Source organism: Camelina sativa, chromosome 1 (genome assembly GCF_000633955.1).
Source record: "Camelina sativa cultivar DH55 chromosome 1, Cs, whole genome shotgun sequence".
Taxonomy (NCBI): domain Eukaryota; kingdom Viridiplantae; phylum Streptophyta; class Magnoliopsida; order Brassicales; family Brassicaceae; genus Camelina; species Camelina sativa.
In genome coordinates, this window is record NC_025685.1 from 8,997,106 (window position 1) to 9,018,553 (window position 21,448).

At 32.7% G+C, this 21,448-nt stretch overlaps 3 protein-coding genes across 3 annotated transcripts; 1 reads left to right on the forward strand and 2 right to left on the reverse strand.

The window, feature by feature from the left end:
- LOC104784470 (LYR motif-containing protein At3g19508-like) lies at positions 96–766 on the reverse strand. The gene is made up of 2 exons (XM_010509493.2): positions 513–766; positions 96–420 (listed from the first exon to the last, which is right to left on the reverse strand). Exons 1-2 carry the CDS (start codon positions 702–704, stop codon positions 367–369), a joined length of 246 nt encoding a protein of 81 aa, XP_010507795.1. The 5' UTR covers positions 705–766; the 3' UTR covers positions 96–366.
- LOC104784471 (homeobox protein HAT3.1-like) lies at positions 898–4,547 on the reverse strand. Its single transcript, XM_010509494.1, has 9 exons — positions 4,476–4,547; positions 3,369–4,107; positions 3,076–3,241; positions 2,844–2,967; positions 2,651–2,763; positions 2,012–2,575; positions 1,628–1,909; positions 1,441–1,530; positions 898–1,341 (listed from the first exon to the last, which is right to left on the reverse strand). The coding sequence occupies exons 2-9, from the start codon at positions 4,001–4,003 to the stop codon at positions 1,114–1,116; spliced, it is 2,202 nt and encodes a 733-aa protein (XP_010507796.1). The 5' UTR covers positions 4,004–4,107; positions 4,476–4,547; the 3' UTR covers positions 898–1,113.
- LOC104784472 lies at positions 12,549–15,077 on the forward strand. Its single transcript, XM_010509496.2, has 3 exons — positions 12,549–13,212; positions 13,566–13,910; positions 13,997–15,077. Exons 1-3 carry the CDS (start codon positions 12,709–12,711, stop codon positions 14,621–14,623), a joined length of 1,476 nt encoding a protein of 491 aa, XP_010507798.1. The 5' UTR covers positions 12,549–12,708; the 3' UTR covers positions 14,624–15,077.

Sequence of the window (21,448 nt, forward strand, 5' to 3'; positions counted from 1 at the left end):
TATTACTTCACACTGCCACAGCTCCTTTGATGTGTGTGATGAGTTTCTTTCATAACCCAAAGATAAAAAGATTAAGGATTGGGATGTTTTCACACTCTTAAGAATGTAAACATTTTTATTCAGGTTCATGGAAACAAACAAGAAGCTACTCAAACAAGACAAATGACCAATTCAAGCAGTCAAACACACATAAAAGTCAAGACAACAAAACGGAAAGAAAAAGACACATGACCAACCTCCGTTCTTGATATAGCTATTAGAGAATTGATAAGACTTGAGTTCAAATGTAGAAAAACTGATAGTAACCATTTAACAAATCGTCCAAGCCTTCTCAGGGACATTACGTCGAACACATTGTGTGCGTCATTATTCAAAACAAATCTCCTTCAGCTTCTTCCCCGCGGATTCGTCAATCGAATACTGCAAACGATTGGAAAACGGATAATTAGCGCAAAGGGTACCTAAAACTAGAATAGTATACGTTTTCAAAAGAAACCCAGAATCTCTGTTACCTTCTTGAGTACCCAAAGTGAGTGATTATAAGCTCGTTGGAATAGTTCGTCCAGATATGTTTCGCTTTGGTCGACTTCACGGTAATTAACGAAGTTCTCCCTGGCGTACTTAGCGTAATACGGCCTCGTGTCCGCCGGCAAAAGCCTCACTAGCCTTAAAACGCCGCCGTATACTCTCAGCACCTTCTTCATTTTCCTCTACCTTCTGCTACACGTAAACAAGACCCACACTAGACTACTACTAGCTAGTACTGTGTCATAAACATTAATGGGCTTTTCATGGGCTTCATGTAATAATAATATAATAGCAATTTCTGACCGGTTTAATTCATGGTTTTAATCCGGTTAAGCGAGAGCACCTCTATCGATTACACAAAACCTTTCATAATCATAAACATAAGTCCTTTGAAACTTATTTAACTGTTAAAAATGAACCTATCCCTCTCATTCTGAAGAAATCTTTCTTTCTTTTGCCTCAAATTCGAGGTATTAAGAACCCCAAAAAATGTTTTTAACAAACTGAACAAACCCGATGCTTTTATGTCTTCATATCTTGGATTCTTGGGGGTTTTGGGAGTATGTGTTCATGTATGTCCTTGCATTAGATATAAACCGTCTTGATTGAGTCTAAAAACTCCCTTCTCCTTTTCCGTGATCCAGGATTGTTTGATTCCGATGCTGACTCGGTTTCCATAGTAGTTTGTTTGCTACTTCCAGCAACAGATCTCCCACATTCACCTTCCTTGCCTGTTTTTGACTTCTCGACAGCTTCCTCTGAAACTACAGGTTTGCTTTTTACATAGCGCCTATGCTTAAACCAATTACTAACCTACAGAAGATATAAATAACCAGCTCTTAGCACAGAGATGAAACAGGTCGACTAAAAGGGAGAAAGCAAAAAAACAATTCACTAGAAGAAACTTCTTACTTGCATAATTGTCATTTGTAGCTCTTTGGCTAAGCTCTCCTTCGTTGCTTTGTCTGGATATTGATTCTCTTGGAACGATATGTATAATCTCTGCATAAAAGAGGAATCCTTTAACACAATAGCTTTTTTATAATAATTTGAAATTGACGTCTTTAAGCATCAAGACAGTTATATATATATATATTACCTGAGTTTTGGGATCTGTCTGTTTATATGCTGTAGAGCTGCTTTTTTCACCAGAACAACCATTTTCTCCAGGACCTTGTTGTGGCACTTCTAAAGTATCCTTTTTATCTGCCCTTTTCGACTTTCGCCTAGGTTTCTTAGAAGTATGATCTTCTGCATTTGAAGATTGTTTTAGAGGCACAGTGTCACCTTCATCTTCTGACTCGGAATCTTCTTTTCCCATTATCGTAGTTTTATAATCATCATCATCACTTGAGGAAGATGGAACGTTCTCATATTCCTCCTGCACATACCATGCAATAGAAGATAGAAATCATTCAGAGGTTTTTTCCAAAAACCAAATAGAAGTTCAAATTATCAAGAAAATGAGAGAATACACACTCACATCATACAACTTTTTGTAATCTAGCCTTTCAACATTCCTCCTTCTGGGAACACCGGCAAGACCATCATCAAGCACAGCATCTGACTCTGAAATGGCATCATACGGGAGCTGAGATTTCTTTCTGCCAGGATACTCAAGTGGTGTAGCTTCATCTTCCTGATTAGACTCATTTCCTTTGAAGGAAGTTTCAATATCCTCAGAGTCTGATGTGCAATCAGAATTTGAACTTTCTTGTATTTCATCTTCATCACGAGTCGGAGCTTCAGGATCATAGTCATCATCCTCAGAATCGTCAGATGGAAGGGCCATTATATCCGCCATTATATCTTTCCCTTCTTTAAATGACTCGATCATTTCGTCAGATGCAGATGTGAAATCAGATTCATCAGAACTACCATCTTTGTTCTCAGACTCGTCACTGTCATCACTGTTATCTTCATCATTTTCATTATCATTCAAACCATCTGGATCATACTCTTCATCATCAGAATCATCTGACGGAAGATCACAATTCAGATTTTGATCTCCACCAGCCAACGCTGCTGCTGCCTCAGGAAATATTTTCTATACAAAAAACTCAAGTCAGGTGTCTTGTTATGTATATTCTCCTCTTTTAACAATAAAAATCGACATACATACCTCCCAACTGTCGCTGACCGAAAGTTTTGTCCCTAAAGAATCATTAAGCAAGTCCAAGCTGTCATCTTTGCAATCACATCCGGGGCATAGCCAACTCTCATCATCCGGAGGAACTACAAATAATAAAACCATCATGTCATTTATAAACCACCAGAAAGAACTACTTTAAAAAACTAGGCCAGAGATTATTTACTATCATCTTTCCGCAAAGGTGGTTCAAGACAGTATTGGTGAAAGCCACGGTCGCAAAACCCATCACATAGTATGATATCATTATCAACAGACAAGTCCTTTGAAGCACATTTTGCACAGAAGATCTGCGATTAAATAGTGCTTGTATCATCAATACTTCAACAGACACAAACTGCTTAGATCATGTAAAAACATGGGAATAAAGCTTGAGTTGCGGAATAGTTTTCACTTACATCGTCGCTTGAAATCGCTCCATCAGAATCAAATAAAGACACTGGAAGGCTTCCTTCAGCACAGAGTGTGTCCAGGTGCTGAAACAGATCTCTAATTTTAACCTTACATCGCAGAATTTCCTTTGTGGCTCGTTCAAGCTCTTTCTCCGGCCTTAGCTTTTCCAGACTACAAAGAACACATAACCAACAATACTGAGTGAAATCACAAAGAATTCTCACAGACAATACCCATGCCACTAGCATAACACATGAATAAGGCAAAAAAAAAAAAAAAATGTCATCAAGAGACAGACCTTGAACCTCTCCAGCCTTCTAAAGAATAGGCATCAATAAGGTTTTGCTCGTAGTTGATCCGTTTTAGCAAGTATCGAAGTTTCTTTTTGTTTCTTGTGTACTCATCATCTTCTCTAACTTCTCCTTTCTTCATAGTCTTATTCCTTTTCCTTGGTCTTCTACCTACAGGTGTATTATTAGCAGCAACCGAAGATGATCCAGCAGCATCTTTAGATCTCTGAGCACTCTTGTGACTTGAAAAAACCACATTCCTTTCACCACCTCCTCCTAACCTCTTCGAACTCTTAGATGACCTAGACCGCTGGATTTCAAATTGTCCACGGCAAGGAAGACCGATGACAAGCTCACGATACGACCCCGAAAACTTGGTTTTGGTAGTAGATCTCTTCTTACCGGTTTGAGGGGTTGGTGTCTGTACTTCCTTCCCCTTTCCATTTCCCCTAATAGTTCCGTTCGCATCATTTGGCATTTGACTCCCTGCCTCTGATGGTTTTAGAGGTACAGAGGCATTGCCTTGTTCAGATACATTGTCAACAGTTGGATTATTAACCTCATCACCGCTATCTACATTTATCTGCTTCAAACCAGATGTACTACTCCTAGTTACCCGTTTAAAAGCTGCTGCTCCATTCATTTTCTACAACCACCTAAGTTTATTCACCTTTCCTCGAAGATAAAGCAATCAGGGCGTTTCTAAATCAACAAGGACTGTTTTAAATACACATGTAGATTCCTATACTGAAACAGAGAAGCGAAACACGTATATTAGATCAGAATCGCAAGAAGAAATTACCCACAAAAGAAAAATGGCAGCTTTTGTAAACGTGTCCCGCGATTGCTTCGTGTTGTTTCCTATTTCATTTAAAGCTACTACTCAGGGGTGATTGACAGAGATCTTAAACCAAGACATAAGAGAGAAAAACAGATCGACCCCTTGATAAACTAATCTTAGCTAAAACGAGGTTAGATTTGGGTATTTGATTCCAAAGAACCCTATTGCTAACTGCTAAGCTGAGTATTGAAATTTTCTACGACATAAAAGAAAACAACCCCAGAAACTAGAAAAATGTCAGGTTCTTCGATCTCTCTCTCCGCCAAAATTTTACCTTTTTCCCTCGCCCGCCCGTGAAATGTCCCGCGAGATTTTTCGAGAAGAAAGAAACTCGATGGGTGTGAATTGAGAAGAAGATGAAGAAGAAGAAGAAGAGAGCCTCTCTCTCAGATGAAGGGAACGGACAGAGATACGTGTTATTTGGGCCTCCTTATGCATTATATTCTTAATGGGTCTTCTTATGAGGCCCATTCATACCAATCCCGTGGTAGAATTTACAATTCATTTCTTTATGGAATCGGAATCGGCAGTAGTAAAACCAACTCGTATTCATTTCTTGATTTTGAAAAAAAAGACGAAATACAAGAACCGGTTATAAAACTGCGAGAATCTATAGACAAAAAAAAAAAAAACACCATCACTCTGTACGAGCCTTCTTTACATCCACCTTACCCACTCCATTTCCAGGGCGTTTTCCACCTACATGATCTTCAACAATTTCTACAAGTTCTTGTATCCTTTCTTGAGGTGCTTCCACTCCAAATGTACTCAAACTTGTCAAGAACGTCTTCACCATCTGGAATTCATCTCCACTTAAATCCCCTAGGCACTTATAACATAAAAAACAAATGTCAAAAATTGCACCTATTAGTTTTTCACATTTTTTTACCCTTCTATGTTTTATATTTGACACCTCTTTGTTTATTATATATAAACTTTTATGGAATACAAAAACAAATTTCAAATTTATTGTTTTATGAGTATTTTTTATACTTACAAGTTAATAAATAAAATCATAGATTTATATGTTTACTAGATAAAGGCCCGCACAATGTACGGGTTTAAAATTTTGTTGAAAAAATAAATCCTAAATATTAAACAAATTTAAAAAATATTGAAAAAAAATATTTCCTGAATTAAATATATAACTAATTTTAGTTAGAAAAAAATCATATTTGTATTTACCTTCGTACACTTATTTATATTTATATATTTTTAATATATTATAACAATTATTACAATAATTTAAAGCTAAATTATATCCCACCAAAACAAATACTCATCATTATGAGTATTATTATTGTCAAAAAATTTAAAACGTTACACAACTTATTCACAAAATATTTTACATGAAAAGAGTTCATCAAAGCAACATCTAATTAGTAAGCATGTACAATTTTACTTTATCTTGTATCATTAAAATTATGATCTTACAAAATTATTTTATTGTTAAAGTATATTCTTTGTCACCACCTATACAATATATTATGATCAAATTAAACAAATTTTATATTTCTGTACTTTCATTTTGGCATAATTATAGTTCTTTAAATTACTAAAATTATTTTGTGACATAATTTTTTTAACCATGAATTTTTTTTACTCTAAATATATTTTGTATGAACAACTGGTGAAAGTTATCTACTCTATTACAATGAATTTATAACCAACCTAATAAAAGTTGAGAAACTGAGAAAAAGTTAATATAACATAATAAAAATAAAAATTTGAAAATTATAATCACGATAGTATATATAAGTCTTAAATAATTCAAATAAAAAAGTAGACACTTTATAAACAATCCAAAACTTGACATATGTTATAATCAAGTTAAGGATCGACGACCTATTTACTCCTCAGAAGTGTATCGCATTATACCAAAACTATTTAAAACTATGACTCGTCTCGAATATTCTCGAATCGTAAATTCTAAATTTATTTCTATCTGAATCAAAAGTTCTCATATATTTCTCCATATACCTGGGTTTAAATGGTTTACGAACCAAATCCGATAGAAAACCACATAAATCCGGTTTGAAACCAATTTTAAAACGGTTTACTATTCCAACTTTCCAAATTTGAAAATCGCTTCTCAATTACTCGATCAAGCAGCTCTTGTTTTATTACCAGAATCATCACATTATTCAGAAGAGAAAACTCATAGATTTTGACCAGAAACATCAATTACCGACTAATCTTCCAAACTTATAATGCTACTAATTGTAAAATCACTTTTGGAACCTCCATCAGTGTCTCCATCATCGATTAAATTAGCGGGATTTATATACTTCGATTCCATTTCATTGCATCTGATAACTTCCATTGAAGAACCCTCACGAATCAAAGACCACACAATAGATCGGCAAAATTATATCGGAAATAAAAATCAAAAATCAAAACTTTTGATATTAACAAATAATATTTTTTTTGGTCAACATTTGAGCCACAACAGGCCGGTTCATTAGCCAAATCCCTACATTCATAGATAGCGGGACTCGATCCCCCGTGTTATGGTGCATTATACAATTGGAGTTACTAATGACCATTGCACTAAGATTACTTCACAAACATAATTTTTATCTAGATATAATGTTATTTTCTTAAATAGCTGTCCTATTACGTTTCAAAAATAAGAATTCTTTTGACATAACTTATGTTATTCTTTTTAAATTTGTCATTCACTATTTATTGATTAATAATAATATACATGTTTAATGCTTAATGTATTATTATTTTTTGTTTATACATGTCAAAATCTAATTGAGAAAAAATATATAATATAATTAGCGTACAATAGAAAATAGATTATTTTTGTTAATTTTCCTTTTTGATTTAGGAATTTTTGAAGATATAAACATGTAAATTTTATGTAGATTTAGATTTAATGTTATTTTTTGACATGTGTCAATATCTCATCAATATACGTGACATGTGTCATGATCATGTTAATAGCTAATTTTTTTTAGAGATTCTTTTTTTTATTAGAAATTTGTATTAAATTGACACTTGTCACGATCTTATAAGTTAGTAATTTTTAAAATTGACATGTGGCACGATCTGGTGAGTTAGTAACTTTTGAAACCATACTTTATATAATAAGATATATTATAGCAAACTCACTTTTAGGGGTCAATTTAAATATAACTGATGAGATTATTTTTATTATCTCATCTAACTGTTTAGATTTGTTAATGATCTTAAAAGTTGCAATATTTTGATCTAACAATTGTGTTTCTTCGTCGTACTCTCAGCTTTCAATGTTCACATTTGTTAGTTTTCGCACATTTTTGTTTCACACCTCTTTGTTTATATATATATATATATATATATATATATATATATATAGACCTTGAAAAGAGTTTTTGTTATTTGACTATTGTTTAATACCTCCAAATTTGAAAATTCTGGGTATTATTTTCTTTTAATTTATTAATCAACATTAATTCACTCATCTTGTTAAAAAAATTAGATTGTTTTAATTATTGATTCATTCATCTAACTTTTGTTTGGTGTCGTTTTCCATCTAACTGTATTGATCATCTCTTTCAAGTATTGATTTAGGTAATTAATTGTGATTTCTAATTTTTCATAGATTTATCTTTTTAGTCAATTTGGTTGGTTGCAGTTGCAGCTATGACCTCTTTCTCCATGATTCTCTTATTATTTTTTATAAATTTTGATAGAATAATAATTTAAATTTTATTCTATGTGAATATCTTTCAAAATTGATTATCTGAATATGATTCGGTAAACCTAGATTTATATATCTTTAACATTATTCTCTTATTATCACTGAATCGATTTTTCATTTATATATATATATATATAACAAATATTTTATTTAACTAATTTGGTTAATTCATTTTAGTCATTATTTATGACTTTTATATAATACAATTAAAAAATTATCAAAAAAAATTCACTCGAAATGTGAAATTAATAATGTTAATCATTTCAAGTTTTCAGTTTCCTCTACGGTAACGTACGGGCCGACATCCTACTAATAATAGCAAATAACATTTGCATGCATGCACTTAGTAGTTAGTACTTAGTTGAGTATTTTTGACTAGCTATTTTGTCTCTAAAGGAGTTACAGGCTTACGGCTACTACTGTGTGATAAATATGGACGTTGTGGACTAAATTAGGCAAATAAATCAAAAAATTTATGCATGGTATAAAATTCCAACTAGTCTCCTTTCCGGTATAAATTATAGCCCAAATACAACTCTGCTTTTTCACAAGCCTTTAGCTAGTCTCCTTTCCGGTATAAAATTCCATATTATCAAAACCAAATGTAGTGGAAAAAAAAAAATCTCACGAAGATTTAGGTGATTACTTAAATTCTCTAGGGTAAACTATTTTAAAATTAATGGTTCGTTAATATGCGTAGAGGAAATTATTTATATTTTGTGCAACTACTATATATTACATATATCGTTAAATCTTAACATTTTATGGATAAGAAATACTGATAAAGTCATTTGAACACCTACTTGTAATCGTTTGGATGCCTACTTGTTTTAGTTGCTGACTTATTGTGTTCACTATCATAGTCTAAATCCACTATAATATGTCTGGCCGTTTGGGTGACCAATATTCTTTGGTTTCATACTCTTCTTCTTCTATCCAACCTTTTTTCAAAAAAATAGCTAATAGAATTCTACCAATAAGACGAATCAATAAAATAAAATCAAAAAATAATTGTTTTCTATATAATTAGTTAATTACAAAGACTAACCACTTCGTCTTTTATAGAACGACCAATATTACAGAGATACACATGGTCCCTACCATCGAATTTTCTTTAGTACACAAATGAGTCATTCTTTTTAATTGTACAAAGACAATTTTAAGTTTTTCTTTTTCCATCGACCTAGAAATAAAATAAGTCCTACCTTAGCTGTAACCACTATCACACCCTGAAAAAGTTAACGCGTATGCGTTTTTTTTTTCTTCTCTCTTCTTTGTTCTTTTGACCATTCGAAACGAATTTCAAAGACATTCACGTGCAGCTTGTCCTTCTATATTTCTCACGCTTCGAACGTTATTAATTATCATATTAAGTTATATTAACTATCTTCAGATTACTTATTTATTCTTGAGTAGGAGCATAATTAGTTTACGGCATCACTAGACTTTTTAAATCATTCAACATCGAGCTTCAATCAATTAATCTCTAGAGTCTAGAATCTAGATTATGGTTTTACTTTATGAATACGAATATATATATATATATATATATATATATTCTTCACAAGTAGTATCCAAGATGGACACTATGGTCCTCATTTAAACATATGATCGATTCAGAAGCTCGGGTGCTTACACTCTTACAGAGTTACAGTGCTAGTGTGGTTGCATGCCTCGGAGTCATAATTATAAACATATATCGGTATAATTAACCGTTTTAAGTATAACTATCAGAATCAAATCATTAATCAATAAATAAACTAGTTGATTATGACTCAGAAAAGAAATAGTTGATCAAATCCTAAAAGACTAAAAAGTTCTCATCACATGGTATGATATGAGATAGAGACATTTAAGTTCGAAATTAATTGCTACGTAACCTTTTAGGAAATGTTTTTGTTAATTATTTTGTTCGTGGGGAGATGAAATCATTAATATTCACATATGAATTAATCAAGTATAGAGTATAATGAACACTCATGGTTTCAACGGATGTTGAAGCCACAACTACTAAATTACATATTGACCATTGACAACAACTTAATAAGTCAGTTTCTTTATCTATAATTCTATATACTTTCCGCGCGTCCATTCAACATTTTTACGTAACTAAAGAAAAAATATCCACCATTCAACATTTTTACGTAACTAAAAAAAAAATCCATTATGCATTACAAAAAAAGTTGAATTTTAGAATTTATTATACATCGATTACGTTAAATATGGGAAAAAGGGGGTTTTAATTAAAAATATATTTAAATCACAAAGAGTACTATTTTAGGGTATTTCACACATATTACAAAATATGAACATTTGTACTATAGCATTTATGAATATATTTTTGTTTTTACTCAAAAGCTGTAGTATTTTAATCTATTTCATAAAAAATTGAAATTATATGTAAAATCTGGCATCTAATATATATATTTAAACATTGTTGTGTGTCACAATTTATTTTTATCTTATAGGATATTAAGTTTTGAATAACAAAGTACAAGTAGACAATAATCTTGTAGTTATCTGACCGGTCATCGAAAGAAAAAAATTTTCATATCAATATTTGAAATGTTTCAAATAACATAAATATTTTAGCTGAATAAAGTTATTAGAACAAATTTAAAATGCTAATATGTACATTGTTTTCATAGATTAAAGACAATATATTTTCTAATTACATTATTAATATGTTCATTATATTTAAGGAAATCACCAAACAAAGATGGTGAATAATGAAAATAGTAGAATCATAATATATATATATATATATATATATATATATTTGTTAAAGTCTCGCATCTTTTTTTAAACGTGTAATAGTATACCATCACCACCATTAAAATTCAGAATGAATATTTTTTATTAAAAAAAACCAAGTTTATCCTAACAAGTGATATACCAGCTATGCATGTTGGCATCGCTTTTATTTTTTATTCAGCTGATCTTCACTTATTTGTACAAGCAGAAACGAAAAAGCTATGATAAGTGTTCCCCTGCTCTAAATAGTATAGGACTGAACTGATATATTCTCCTCGTTTTTGTTTTCCGTTTCACTCAATCACAGACGCCTTAGGCCCATTTCGTGGATGCGCGACACTAAGTACTAGTCCTCCAATATATTATCCGGGAAGCCAAATTTATATTCACATAATGCCCCCTAACCATGTTGATGTGAGGAGTGTGTTCAATAATCATTATTATTACAATACAGAACGGAAGTGTTAATTGTCAAACAAATCACAATTTTATTAGATAAAGATATATAAGGAAGAGTTGCTATCTTTACGCAATTGGCCAATAAAAACATACACAAATGGTTGTTCTGTCTGTCGGATAAAGAAGAAACCTCTCCTAAGACCTCTTTTTTGTTCCTTTCTCTTGAAGTAAACACACAACTCAAATACTATCTCTTTATATCTCCGTGTTTGTAAGTAAATTAATATCTTCAATCATCCTCAGTATCGACATACTTTATTAGAACTGCAAAAGATTTACTTGATTAGAATGTTTCTTTCCTATTCGCAAAAGTATTATTGTTAAATAGTTCGGGGGAAAAACAGAAAGAAGAAATTGCCATGTGATGCGTGTATTTTCTATTAAGTCAGGACAATAAACTAGGACTTGTTACGACTTACGAGATAGGGTACCAGTACCATCTTAATCTAGATATCAATGATCGATTTTATAGAACTTAAAGATCAATGATCAGTTTGAAAGTATCTAGTTAAGCCACATTCAAGTTTTCCATGCTACGAATGTAATTATACTTATGAAGTATACTGATTTTTGTTAGGATTTAAAAATATGATATATCAACTATACATATAAGTAGATGAGAAACGTTCTTATCATGTGAATTAAGTTTAGGGAACGAATTGCAGGCACAATCTATAAAAATCATTGTATTCTTTTTGTCATTGTAAAGATTTAAATAATTATAGGAACAACATCTTATTTTCTAAAGGTCTTGATGATTAGCCTAAGATCTAAAGATTCAAACCATTTGGAAGGAAAAAAAAACGAATTTATTACCATAGAGAGGAAACAATTTATAAACCAAACATCAGAAGAGGCCGACATTTTTGTACAATAACATTTATAGAAATGTTTTGTAAATGATCGTCAAAAAAAAAAAAAGTTTTGTAAACAAACAGTACAAAAATATTGCAAACCTAATTTATTTTTATTTATTTATTAAATTTGTTGTAAGATGTACACATATCGTTTTGTTGACATCATACAAATCGAATTATATAGGCTACAGGTTAAAAAAAAAAGGTAGGTTTAACAGTTCTGTCCCTAATTTACCGCTGCCACTTTACTACTTTTATTTATTTTTCACAGATGTGAAAACTTAACGAAAACTGTTAAATGAGAAAAAAAAAAGAGATCGTCCACCATCCTTAACGGCGCTAACAAATCCCCACAGAGTGTATGTTTCTCCAGCGAGTACTGTTTACTCGCCATCTCTCGCCGTCCACGTGTCCCTCATGCGTAAGCCAGGTTGGAAAGAACATCTCACCCGGCGCGTGTACTTGTCATATCGCGCGTGGTTTTCCCCAAACTAGAAATTCCACAAACAACTGAAGGGTAAAAGCGTCATTTACATCAGATCACTGTCTTCTTCTCCCTCTTCCCTTCTTAAGAAAAAAAAAGGTTAAATAAAGACTCTCTCTTCTTCACTTCGCGAGCTCACACACACATAACTCTCTCTCTCTCTCGTTAAAAAAACCCATTTCTGTATCGTTGTTATAAAAGCTTACGTTTGCTACGGAGAAGATTAAGTAGAGAAGCAAAAGCTTAGTTTTTTTTTACTGAAATGGAGAAAAAACAAGGCTTTTTCTCATCTCTCAGAGACGAAGTTGTGAGAGGTCTTTCGCCGTCGCGATCCAGGACAAGGTCTCGTTCCGTTAGTCCTGCTCGTTCTAATTCGCCCATGTCAGCTCTCACTTGGGGGAGAAAGAACTTCACCGGAGGAGCCGGAGGAGGAGGAGGTGGCGGCGGAGGTTACTATTTGGCTCAACCGGAGCAGTTAATCGGGAGATCCGGAAGTTTGAGACCTGTAATGGAAGGTCCTGATCCAGATGAAGGAGGAGGAGGAGGAGGAGGAGGTGGGAATCTAGGAGAATCTAAACGACTCGGGTCGGGTTTAGGTCATTGGGTTAAAGGGCAGCTTTCTCGTGCTCCGTCTGTTGCTGCCACGGCGGCTTATCGGAGAAATGATCTCAGACTTCTTTTGGGAGTAATGGGTGCTCCTCTTGCTCCTATTCATGTCTCTTCCTCTGATCCTTTGCCTCACCTTAGTATAAAAAACACTCCAATCGTTAGTCTCTCTCTCTCTCTTCTTCTTACTTCTTTCTTCCAAAGTTCAGATTTTTTTTCCATCATTTTCAAGAGATTTGATTTTAGAAACTTTCTTCAGATTTAATTGAATTATTAAGTTCTTCAGAATGTTTTTCATTGGTCGTTGGTTGGTGGAAATTGATGTCATATTCTTTGGTGGGATTTGATACTTTTTTTCTTACAAACTAGTTTAGTTATTGAGAGTATTAAACAAAAACAAAAAAAAGTTTTGATTTTTATCTCTTTGGTTTCTTCTTCTGAGCTTTATGAGAAGACTTTTTACTGTTCATCATTGTCCTGATTCCTACTTCTTCTTCTTACTGTTTTTTGCAGGAAACATCATCTGCTCAGTATATTCTTCAACAGTACACTGCAGCTTCCGGTGGTCAGAAGCTACAGAACTCCATTAAAAACGCTTATGCTATGGGGAAACTCAAGATGATTACTTCAGAGCTTGAAACGGCTACTAGAACTGTTAGGAATCGAAACCCATCTAAGGCTGAGACTGGAGGTTTTGTTCTTTGGCAAATGAATCCTGATATGTGGTACGTTGAACTTGCTGTTGGTGGTAGTAAGGTTCGTGCTGGCTGTAACGGCAAGCTCGTTTGGCGACACACTCCTTGGCTTGGTTCTCATACCGCTAAAGGACCTGTGAGGCCTCTCCGCCGTGGACTTCAGGTAAGACGACTCTGTTTAAGGGTTTTGAATTTTTAACAGAGATCATAGAGATCCTTAGTGTTTTTTGTGATTTCTGGTTGATTCAGGGACTAGATCCGAGAACAACTGCTGCTATGTTTGCGGAAGCGAAGTGTATAGGAGAGAAGAAGGTGAATGGTGAAGATTGCTTCATTTTGAAGCTATGCACTGACCCTGAAACTCTAAAGGCCAGGAGCGAAGGACCAGCTGAGATCATAAGGCACGTTCTATTTGGCTACTTCAGTCAGAAAACAGGACTCTTAGTTCACATTGAGGATTCACATTTGACTCGGATCCAGTCCAACGGTGGAGATACTGTTTTCTGGGAGACCACTTACAACTCGTCCCTAGACGATTACCGCATGGTCGAAGGGATCATGATCGCTCACTCGGGACACTCGGTTGTGACCCTTTTCAGATTTGGGGAAGTGGCGATGAGCCACACGAGGACAAAGATGGAAGAAAGCTGGACTATTGAGGAAGTTGCGTTTAACGTTCCTGGTCTATCTCTCGATTGCTTTATACCACCAGCTGATCTCAAGACTGGTTCTTTAACAGAATCCTGCGAGTACCCACAAGAGGAAAGAGGGAAGAACAACACGCTCGGATTGTCTGCAGCGCACAGGGCCAAAGTTGCAGCCTTGGAGAATGAGAGCTTTGAAGATCACCGCCCGGTTTGGCATACTGATGTCTAACGTTTAAAGAGAGCTTATGACTAAAACAACCCTTGAAGGTAGCATTAGCCGATGATGATGACTTTCAGATGAAAAAAATATCAGATGCAATGTGTTCATACGCCGGTAACTTAAGCTAACCCCCCCCCTTTTAGCAGCTCTATTGATTAGGAATCAGGTTTGTTAGCATAACCGATGATTCATGGGTTCAAACCGAACTCAAATGAATCATCCTTTTTACTCTAAATCTCTGGTGAATGAGATGGAGTTTGGATTTGGTTTTACTTATCTTTCAGTTTGGGTTTAGTTTTTTAAATTCTCACCTTCAATATTTTGAGTAAGGTGAAGGCAAGAGAAGGAGAATTGCCCTGCTTTACCTATAGCATTAAGTGTTTGTTGTTACCCCCTAACTCTGAATCTTGAATTGTTCATCTCTCTTTTTCAATCTATGGAGATATGTTTGGTTTTTCGCTTTTTCTGATCTTCCATATAATGGCCTCTGGTCTCTCTGCCATGATATGATTCAATATCCTCCTGGCCACTTGTTGAAGAAAGTGCAGAACATAATGTGAACAAAACAAGAAAGATGCCAAAGAGAAAATGACATTTTCACACTCATCAAGATAATGTAAAAATGGTGTTTTTGGATTTGGTCTTTGGGGTTTTAATCAACAGTAATAATAATGTGAACATAGATAAACTCAGCTCCTAGTTGTTTGGCATTTGGCAACGAGAAAGAGATAGAGATAACCCCTCGAGAGTCGCGTACACACGGCCACATTTATGACTATTAACAGTCAAGATCTCATTTGCATGGCTTTAAGAATTTTTCGAATATAAGTTAGTTAGTTAACCATAAATTTTGATATTTCTTGATACGAAGTTGAGTTTTCTTTTTCGCTTTGTTATGTTTGGTGAAAGTTATTTAATACTACTTGTTAAACCACCATCGAATTACTAAATATTTCTTTGGATGTATACAATTAATTGATGTGGGGATGAGATCTTATAAATGAATAAGAGGGTCCATTTTGACTCTTCTTTGAATGAATGCTTGGGGACTATCTTTCTGCTTTTGGTAAAATTAATGACTTTTTTTTTTTTTCTGATTACAACTGTCCTCCTTTACTTTTTTTTTTCTTTTTCTTTCTGTTCTATATCTCACTCTCTTCTAGTATATAAGAAAATAGAGATAACCATATAAGAGGAGGATATATTATAGTATTACTAATAGTATTGTATTGTTGCTTTGATGTTTTCAATAGAGAGGATTGTAAATGATTCATGATTGTCGTCCTTTAGTAGTGGGCACCTCATGTTGCAAAATTCGCAGTCCCTTCGCTTATAAGATATGCCTTTTTCTTCTTCTCTTTTGGGTAAAAAGTATATGAGGTAATCTTTTTTTTTTTTGAAAAGTTTTGAAAAAAAAGAGAGAAATAAAAAAAAAATCTTATAGTTTAGCATTTGTGTTGAATTTATTTATTTTGACAAGTAGCTTGGTTTTATGTGATTACAATGAACCATTATTTTAAGGAATGTTGGATTTCTTCATTTTAACTAATACTATTACTAGCTATCCATATTCTTATGATATATAACAATATTTATTTATTTTTAAAAAAGCATGTGATGGAATCACAAAGAATTTTATGCATTAATGTACATTAATAAAAATACTTGGATTAAGAAGTTTGTTCCAATTTCAACATCAATATTGCAAAAAGTTGCCACTCTCACGTTTTGAATTTGAACGTCTTTATTAGAAAAGCATCGTTTACTTTGTATCAAACGCTTTATAAAAAGCTAATAACATATGATCCAAAGTCCACGTAGACCCAAACTTGGAGATCATTGCATAACTCAATTATGATTAGAAAACATATATTCCAAATCAGAGTAGTTTGGCTACGAAGATTCAAAATTTATTACGAAAATAACTTTCTTAAATTTTGCAGACTAAACAAGCAATTAATCATGATACTATAATAAACCTAGCGACAGAAATACAAGGACCAAGTGACAACTTAGCGATCAAGAAATGATGAATTATTTTACTTTATATGTAATTAAGTTGATTAAATTTCAATAAAATCCAAAAGGCTTCAAGAGAATAAACAAACTAATGACCTCCAACAACGAAGGAGACCATGCTATATACATCAAAGTATTGAATAAATATGTTACTCCCTCCGTTTCATAATATAGGATGTTTTAGAGATTTTTTTTGTTTCATAATATAAGATATTTTCAACTTTTTAAGTAACTTTTATATTAATTTTATATTTTTTATTATTTATTTTATATAGTTTTGTTTATGATTGGTTGAACTTTTCTAAAGTGGTTATTTCTTAATCTGTGTGATTTCACTCAAAATATCTTATATTTTAAAACGGATGGAGTATTATTTAGTCTATATATATATAAATATCTGATAATCATGTAATAAACAAAAATAGCTCAAACCGGTTTTAGAAACAGTGTTTTACTATTTTTTTTGGGTAGAAAACAGTGTTTCACTATTGCCACTTTGCCAGAGTCAAGTTCATGTTTGTCTTGAAGAATCATAATTTAAGCTTTGTGGAGCTACCACATGATCCTATAAGAAAATATTATGGGCAAACCCAAAACACTTTGGTTAAGAAAAGATAAAACAGAAAATAAAGGAAAATAAGACACATTATTATATATAGGATAATAATAATAATAATAATAACAATAATAATAATAATAATATATAAAAAATTTAACAGAAGAAAATAAATGAAAGGGGCATGTGAAAGAACGTGGGAAGGTTTGAGAGCATATGATTTGAGACATGGACATGGGAGAAGCTTTGATGCACTACTGTCACTTAGCCACTCTGTGTTTTTTGACTGCTTTTTTACTCTCTCATCTCTTGTCTTTACCCGATTACACACCAACTCTTTGGATTCTATCCAATTTAAAACTCTCTCTCTCTCTCTCAACCAACAAAAACAATTTGTAACCGTACTCTTTTCTTATTTTTTATTTCGTAGATATATAATAGTATTACTTGGAAATATATAGGATCATCTCCTTATGCTTCATATTCATTATCCATATATAGCACAAATCATAACAAAAGGAATGGTTTGGGAGAAGCTAACACTTGAGAGATAAAAACACAAACTTAGACACTCTAACATTAAAACGTACTTGAGTTAGCTTGTGCTTGCTTTAACCCCCAAAACAAAATGTAACAAATTGTCGGCAAAGATTAGAATATGATGGTACAAAAAAAAAAAAATGAAAGGGGTGGGTTTCAGTCATTCATTGATGTGAATAATGCCATTTTGATTGTTGACAGTTCTGTTCTAGAATTTATTTCCATGAAGACTTGCAATATTACCCATAACTAAGGGCAACCCAACGTAGGAAAAAATCCTTTCTTTTATAACTTTAATTTTTGGTACTACTTAGGAGCGACCACCACCTATCAAAAACTAAACATTGTATTTGAACTCAGATCATATATTTTGATTAGCTTATTACATTATCTCACCCTAAAAAAAATTATCAAAACAAAACGAGCGAGTAAGACTAACCAAATCAGATTTTAGAAATCATCATGGTTTTTAATTCAATACCATTTGATGATAAATTGATCGACCAAGATTTCTTATATACGCTATATTGGTTAGTCTTTTCTCATTTCTGATGCGAAATGTTTTAACATACCATTTCAAAATGATTAATCACAGTTAGCAGCACCCATAATAAGAATCAATCGTATATATCTCATGTCCTAGTTAGTCTAGTAGTAGTCCTTGTCCGGTACGTATATGCTTTTATCAGCAAATATATATCAGACGCCGTGTTTGATCGGTTGCGAAATATTGATTCCTTGAGACTTCATATTAAATAAATGTGTTTCTATAGATGACTACTGATGTCCTTTAAGAGAAGATCGGTCATATTTTGTTTTACTGGGCCGTTTAGTTTGCATGAAATTGAAGTGGTCGTCGTTACACATTTTCTGGATTTAAATAGGAATTATTTAAGTAAAGAAACAAAAGAAGCCATGTGGTAATAATCATAACAAAAGTTTAATAAGGAACAATCGTGTGACCGATCAAGAGCTATGACTATGATTAGTATTTACAGTTGATCATCATCAGTTCCTTTTTACGTACGCAAGAGTTTTTGAGTTAAAATCTTCAATTCATAATACATTCAGAAAACGATGATTTTTTTTTTTTTAATTCCATAATGATTCAGCCTTGGAAATTGCAAGTGTTTCAAATCATGACAAAAACGGATTCAATGTTTAGGTTCCTCTTCCAGTTCATGGATTACAACCAATCCACGGCAGTAAGTGCCAGTCTCCATGAATCTCAAGCCAAGGATCAAAGCAAGCCGAATGATAAGTATGGCTGCAGCATAAGTGTATAATTAAGCGTATCACCATTTGATAGACCACTACAAGAAAACAGCCTATTTTCGAGAGACAAAATCGTCGTAAACCCCTTGGAAACAGCCCTTTCCGACGAATTAACGAGAATAAAAAGTCCTTGGAAAACGTTTGTCGAAAATTAGTACTCGTCTGAAATCTCTCGGAAATTTTCGACAGATTTCCAAGGGTCATTTATTTCCAAGGGATTTCTAAGGACGTCAAATTACCGAGGAATTTTCAAGGGCATTTAGTTTCCAACGGAAGTCCGAGGACAAAACTTTTCGACGAATTTCCGAGAGTCTAGATTTGCGACGGTTTTCCAAGGACCAAAGCCTTGCGAGAGAATTCTAAGAGTTCTGTTTTCCAAGGGATTTCCAAGAGACATGATTTCCGAGAGTTTTCTGAGAGTCGTCATGTCCTCAGAATATCCTTGGAAATATGTCGGAAACCTCTTGGAAAACTGTTGGAAATTTCCTACGAATTTTTTCCGTCTGAAATTCCGTCTGAAATCAGCGTGCTTAGGGTATGCATCTAATTGTGTCACCGTTCTTGATATTCTCAACACAAAACCATACACTCCCCATGCTCACAGTTTTGTACTACCTCAGCTGTGAGGGTTCATGTCGCAATTAAGTGTAATAGTGTATCGCCACATCTTTTTTTTGACACATCTCAAAAGTTCTTTTTACAAGTCACACAAACTCACATAGTCACAAGTCACAGCTAATTAACTATTAAACTTCTTCATCCATCATATGAAAAGGAACATAATCAAACGTTGTACGTATATACCATTCCTCTCATTTCCTTGAGATTATTCAATATATATATAGTTACATATACTATATAGTGTCCCCTTATGATGATGTCATCTCTCAATCATAAGAGATTTACCTTCATACACTTATTTATATTTTTCAATTTTAAATATATTATAAAAATTATTCCAATAAAAAGCTAATTTATATCCCACCAAAACTTTTGCCAAATACTCATCATTACAAATATTATTATTGTCAAATTTCAAGAACATTTCACAACTTATTACAAAATATTTTACATACAAAGAATTCATAAAAACAACATATAATTAACAACCATGTACAATTTTACTGTATGTTTTACCATTAAAAATATGTTCTTACACCCAAAATTATTTTATTGTTAAAGTATGCTCTTTATCACCACCTAAAATGTCATTTAAACAAATTTTATGTTGCTTTACTTTCATTTTGGCGTAATTATAGTGTTTATAATTACTAAAATTGTTTTGTGACATAAGTTATTTAACCATAAAATTTTTTAGTCCAAAGATATTTTGGATGAACAACTGGTGAAAATTATCTACTCGAGTACACTGATTTTATGACCAATCCAATAAAAGTTTTTTTATTGAGAAATTGAAAGAAAGTTAATATAACATGATAAAATTTAAAATTTGAAAATTATACAAAATTCAAAATAAAAACTTTATAAACAATCAAAAACATGATACATGTCATAATCAGGTTAAAGGGTCGATGACTTGTTCACTCCTCAGAAGTATCACATTGTACCAAAATTATTTAGAACTATGACCTCGTCTCAAATATTCTCGAATCGTAAGTTCTCGACTTATTTCTACCCAATCAAAAGTTCTCATATATTTCTCTATATACCTGGGTTTAAACGGATTACGAACCTAACCCGATAAAAAACCACACAAATACGGTTTGAAACCAATTTTAAAACGGTTTACAGTTCTAATTTCCCAAATTTCAAAATCGCTTCTCAATTACTCGATCAAGTAGCTTTTGTTTCAGTACCGGAATCATTGACATTATCCAGAAGAGAAAACTCTAGATTTTGACCAGAAACATCAACCATCGATTTATCTTCGAAACTTATAATGCTACTAACTGTAGAATCAATTTTGGAACATCCATCAGTATCTACATCCTCGATTAATTTAGCGGGCTTTATATACTTTGATTCCATTTCATTTCATATGATAACTTCCATTGAAGAACCTGCACGAATAAAAGACCCACAATAGATAAGCAAAATTATATCAGGAAAAAATCAAAGATCAAAACTTTCTAAACATGTAAATTTATGTAGATATAATGTTATTTTCTTAATTAGCTGTCCTATTATGTTTCAAAAATAACAATTCTTTTGACATAACTTATGTTATTCTTTTTAGATTTGTTATTCCCTATTTATTGATTAATAATAATATACATGTTTAATGATTTTTTTTTTGTTTATACATGTCAAAATCTAATTAAGAAAACACGTATAATATAATTAGCTTACAATGAAAGATATATTAGTTTGTTAATTTTCCTTTTTGATTTAGGAAATTTCTTTTTAGATATTAACATGTAAATTTTATGTAGGTTTAATGCTATTATCTTAATTAGCTGTTTTGAAAAAATAATAATTTTTGA